A 4,963-nucleotide genomic window follows, 5' to 3' on the forward strand; every position below is an offset into this window, starting at 1 on the left:
TCATATAGTTTCAATGGACACCATACGAGGATCTGACAATTTGGGCAGTAATTCTGGATGAATTCTTTCAAATTTCGAACATTTGGCATGTTAAGGTCCCATTGGTCAACTATGCTACTGTCAAGATGCACCAGACGAATAGAGTGTTACGGCAATTTAAATTCAGACAACAGATTTTCGAGGCACCTAAGGTGCTCGAAAAAGAGCACAAAATTGACTTACGGTAAACGAATGTGATTTGGTCGGTATTTTTCTCAGAATATATCAAAATTTGGGAAAATTAGTATGATCATATACCTACTCACGAACCGATCATCATTTTAGAGTTAGCATGCGCGGCGGATTACATATCATGGTTTTAGGATTCATGGCAAGTCATATTTGCTGTCGAAAGAGCAGAGGCGTCAGTAAATCCGTGTGGAAAGGGAACGACGGGGCCCTTTAAATCCAAGAATAAGGGATGACGGCACGGGTCCATCAATAGTGCCCACACACCGAGTCCAACGCCTCAACTGGCGACACCCATACCACAGCCCTTCAGATTATGCCAAGTGTGTATCCTAGCCCTTATATGTATCCTAACCCTTATATGTTTCCTTTTTCCAGTCCTATACCAAGTTGGAATACATGGCCTGGTGTATCTCCTTTTCCGATGACTTCGACTCAACCGACGATATATAGGCCATCGTCGCCGGAGGGATCGCACTAGGCATCGTCAAGGAGCTTATCTCATTACCAATCCCCATTGCCTTATGAGATTCAAACACCTCCACCGTGGGTGATGCAAACACCTTCATATTCTTTGTTTTATCAATGTGGGTCATCCTCCCAACACCTACAACCGGAGCAACCACAACCCCCGCCGGAAGCTAAACCAAGGAGGAATCCAGCGCGTAATCGTCGACCACCCCATATGGCACTGATTCCAACTGGCACATACACTGATTTTTTTAATATATCTGTAAAGCTATTTTTATATTATTTTATTTAATAAAATGAAAGTTACATTTAATATTTTAATAGTAAATTATTTTTATATTTTTAATAAAATAGAAGTTATTTTGAATAAGGCAATAGAAATAATGCAACATAGTTTCATTACAGCAATGTTGCACTGTACACTTAGCCTCAAACTTCTCGAATTTGGATTTAACCACGTTGTAGTTAACCCTGTGATTGATGCTATGTTATTTCAATGCACCAAGAAAACTATCATTACTGGAAAACTCCTTACCAACTTCTAATTCACCTGAATCCAATGAAGAACTTGTACGGTCACGGTCACGGTCACGCCTTCTATGTGGTAGATCTGGAAACTCCAACGCATCATTTGTCGATACATCGACAATATGCATGTGGGCTGGAGGCGAGTACGCCCTGAATCGTGGATCTTCATCATCATCATCTGAACCCCCTTCAATGTCTTCAGGTTCGGATGGAACAAGTCCGATTCAGAAAATAATACAACTTCTGCACCATCGAGGCCGAGATCTCGAGATGGATCCACATCAGACTCATCATCCAACCCACCATCATCTGTAATGTACGAGGTCCCCTCACCGGTGGACGTTGTAGGGAGTACATCATCCCTTTTTGTGGACGTTTTGTAACGTCCCTAATTAGATGTGGATTGCCAACCACTAAAAGTTGATGTCATTCCCCAATAAGTATTTCTAGCATCGAACATCGACCCACCAATATGCATGTCCTAACTACTAACCGAGTGTCGTGTAGGAGTTGTGTATTCCATACTGCCACCCAACATGGGCGCTTTCGTGTTCTGCCTCCCACTAACGGAGTGTCGGATAGGGATCGTATTCCTCTCGAACAGCAGTAAATGTTGAAGTCACAAATGTTTCATTTAGCGAGAAAATTGTACATATAACTCAAGATAGGGTAATCCACTAGCGAGATGAGTCTGCACTATCGCCTCAAAGCTACGACCACCTTTGATATCAAATGAGTCATATACACGGGATCAATCGAAGCACAAAATCAATACTTAATAGAAGAAACACTCATTGGCGTCGTTCTGAAGATTTAGCGCCTAATTCTTTTACAAAATTCTATCAAATCTATAGTCTAGTTAAAAACTAGGCGCATTATTTTCTCTGATAAAAAAACAACACCATTCTAGATGTCACGGACCTCACCATCATAGTAAATAACAGCATTAATATGTTCACTCATCTTCAATTTCTATTCTGCTTAGCCTCTCTAATTTTTCTTACTGTAACTTATGCAACATGAGAATGAAATTTGACTCATTTATAGCCTAAGACCAAACATGAACTACTGTAGAAATAGAATGTCGACTTGAGAGTTTTTTTCAGTAATTTTGCTGACAATGCATCCTGCTTGAAACGTTTTTGACACTATTTGTTCAGAAACGTCTTCTCAAAATTATTTTTTCAGGAACTACTATAGAAAAAGAATGTCCACGTGGGAGCTTTTTTTAGTAATTCTGCTGACAGTGCATCCTGCTTGAAGCATTTTTCACACTATTTGTTCAGAATTATATTATCAAAATTATTTTTTTGGGAACTACTGTAAAAAAAATAAAATCCTTATTGTCAATATAATTTTCCCTAAACCCTAAACCTAAACACAATATTATTTTAAAAAATAAAACCTAATTTAATTAATTTTTTAAAGCCCTTAAACCCTAATTTAAATAATTTTTAAAAAATAATACTAAATCCTGATTTATTTTTTAAAATTCCTAAAACCTAGAACCCTATTATTTTAACAAAATCATAAACCCTACAAACCTAAGCCTAAATTATTTTAACAAAACTCTAACCCTAAAAACCCTAGGGACTAAACATGCAAAAAGCCCTAACCTAGAAAAAATACGGAGCAAAACACGTCCTAGAGGAGCGATTTTGCCACATCAGCAAAATACGTCCACATCAGCGTGTTTTGTGCTGACATGTCAAAATCGCTCCCCCAAGGGAGCGTTTTGCTAAAATTTCACCCTAAAACGCTCCTACGTGGACGCGTTTTGTCAAAATCGGCATTTTCTGGTAAATAATGCAAAAATTGGCCCATTTCCGTAAATATACTTGGAAATGAGCCTTTATAGATAAATTAGTCTCCAAATATTTACGTGAAATAAAATATTGTTTTTTAAATAAAAAGCATATCAAATATATATTATTTTTAATTTTCAAGACATATGCCATGTTTTTATTGGTCGGTAGTATAAAAGTTAACGACGTTAATCATATACTTAAAAAATAAGTATTCAAGTCGATTAAGTCTTAGATTAAGTGTCGATTAAGTCTTAGTTTGATTGGCATGAATATTATTACTAATATTAAAAGAAGATTTGGGTTTGAGTGCATTGAAACACATTATCTTCCAAATGATGTTAAGTTATTTTAATTTTTTAATTCATATTTTAATTAAGTGATGTTTTGTTAAAAAATAAATTATTTAAATTACTATATTTAATTTTTATCCACAACTATTGAAAATAGTATAAAACATTATATTAATGAAGTTTAAATTATAACATAAATTATTTTTGAAATTTATTTGTATCCAACAAAAATTGTGTACTTAATTTTCACTAAAATATAATTTTAATAATTATAAAATTCGATTAAAAAATCAGACTATCATAAATAATTAGTACTAATTTCTTATTGCTTGGTTCGGAAGTGAAGAAAAAAATATTACAGCATCAAATCAATGTCGTTGTATACAAAGAATAGTGCAGCATATAACATTCTTCCTTTAAGACACCGCCTCCGGCAGATAAAATCGGAACAGAGTCACGGACACAGCCTCGTCAATCCATTGTATTATTAACGATTTTATTGTTTGGTGTACTTTATAACATATTTAGTTCTTCTTCAACAGCACGGCTCTGAGCTGGGCGACATCAATCTCGTTCCCACAGTTCTCCGGTCTATAACATCCGGTAACCGGGTCCGGAACCCACGAAACCTTCTCTTTTGTCTCTTCCCTTGCTTGCTTCGCCACCGCAGCGTTGCTTGCCGCTCCTCCTCTTACTCCACTCGAAACAACACCTCGTGACGCTGACGCCGCCGCCGAATATCCTCGTCTGAACAAAACAAGAACCCAACAACATCATACACAGCCCTGGAATGCAAATGAAAAGAACTTATATTAATGGTACCTGGAGATAGCGTTAAAGATTCCATTGACAACCAAGGTGGAGAAAAGCTTAGCCATTTTTTTTTCTTATAAAAAATCAAACTCTTTTCCCTATGGCGAAACTGCAAAAGCTTTAAACTTAATAGTTATGGAGTGTTTGAAAGAGGGGAGTCTCGTTGCCTTTATATAGAGACCCGTGAGAGAGAGGGCGGGAGGGGGGAACGATAACGTGAAACGGCAACCTCGTCAACAACAAACGACAGACCTCTCTTTTGCTGACACCTGGCTCTCATGTATTTAATTAGGTGACCTATTTAATTATTAAATAGATGAACCAAAGAGGGTCAAGGACCCTGCTTATCCCTCGTTGGTTACGCTCCCGTTTACAATTCAACTTCAAGCTATATATTTCATCCATAAAATTATAAATAAATAAATAATCTTCAAAATATAAACTTGTTAAATGATAAATTATTTTTTCATCAGTAAATATTATTTCTGTTCAATTTTAATTTATTTGATTATTTTTAATATTATAAGGACTAAATTAATTCTTTTAATAATATAAGGATTAATTTAATTTAGTTAGCAGCACCTTGCAAATATATTCACCGAATGGAACTATCAACTATCAAGCGAGCTAAAAAGAGGAGTCTTTAATGGGTTGATTAAGAAAGAAGAAAGGTCGAGGTGAGTCCTCTTAAGTTGACTGATTTTCTAACCGTTGATTAGGAGCTGAGGAGGATATCACGTCCGTCCACGTTTAGAAAAAGAGTGGTTAGTTAGAAAACAGACGCGGCGGAGTTGCCTCTTCTTTGATGATGAACAATGCAAGGGG

The 4,963-nt window shown here is 36.3% G+C and overlaps 1 protein-coding gene across 1 annotated transcript; it reads right to left on the reverse strand.

Moving 5' to 3' along the window:
- Nucleotides 1-3,626: 3,626 nt before the first annotated feature.
- Nucleotides 3,627-4,286, reverse strand: LOC107919079 (protein SENESCENCE-ASSOCIATED GENE 21, mitochondrial). The gene is made up of 2 exons (XM_016848606.2): nucleotides 4,148-4,286; nucleotides 3,627-4,072 (listed from the first exon to the last, which is right to left on the reverse strand). The coding sequence occupies exons 1-2, from the start codon at nucleotides 4,201-4,203 to the stop codon at nucleotides 3,850-3,852; spliced, it is 279 nt and encodes a 92-aa protein (XP_016704095.1). The 5' UTR covers nucleotides 4,204-4,286; the 3' UTR covers nucleotides 3,627-3,849.
- Between the last annotated feature and the right edge of the window lie 677 nt (nucleotides 4,287-4,963).

This window comes from Gossypium hirsutum, chromosome D08 (genome assembly GCF_007990345.1).
Source record: "Gossypium hirsutum isolate 1008001.06 chromosome D08, Gossypium_hirsutum_v2.1, whole genome shotgun sequence".
Taxonomy (NCBI): Eukaryota; Viridiplantae; Streptophyta; class Magnoliopsida; order Malvales; family Malvaceae; genus Gossypium; species Gossypium hirsutum.

Excerpts from the sequence above, each read along its gene's own strand:
- LOC107919079 (XM_016848606.2), bottom strand. The coding sequence starts at position 4,203 with ATGGCTAAGCTTTTCTCCACCTTGGTTGTCAATGGAATCTTTAACGCT. Across the intron at positions 4,073-4,147 it reads ATCTTTAACGCTATCTCCAG|ACGAGGATATTCGGCGGCGG; the intron begins GTACCATTAATA and ends TGTTTTGTTCAG.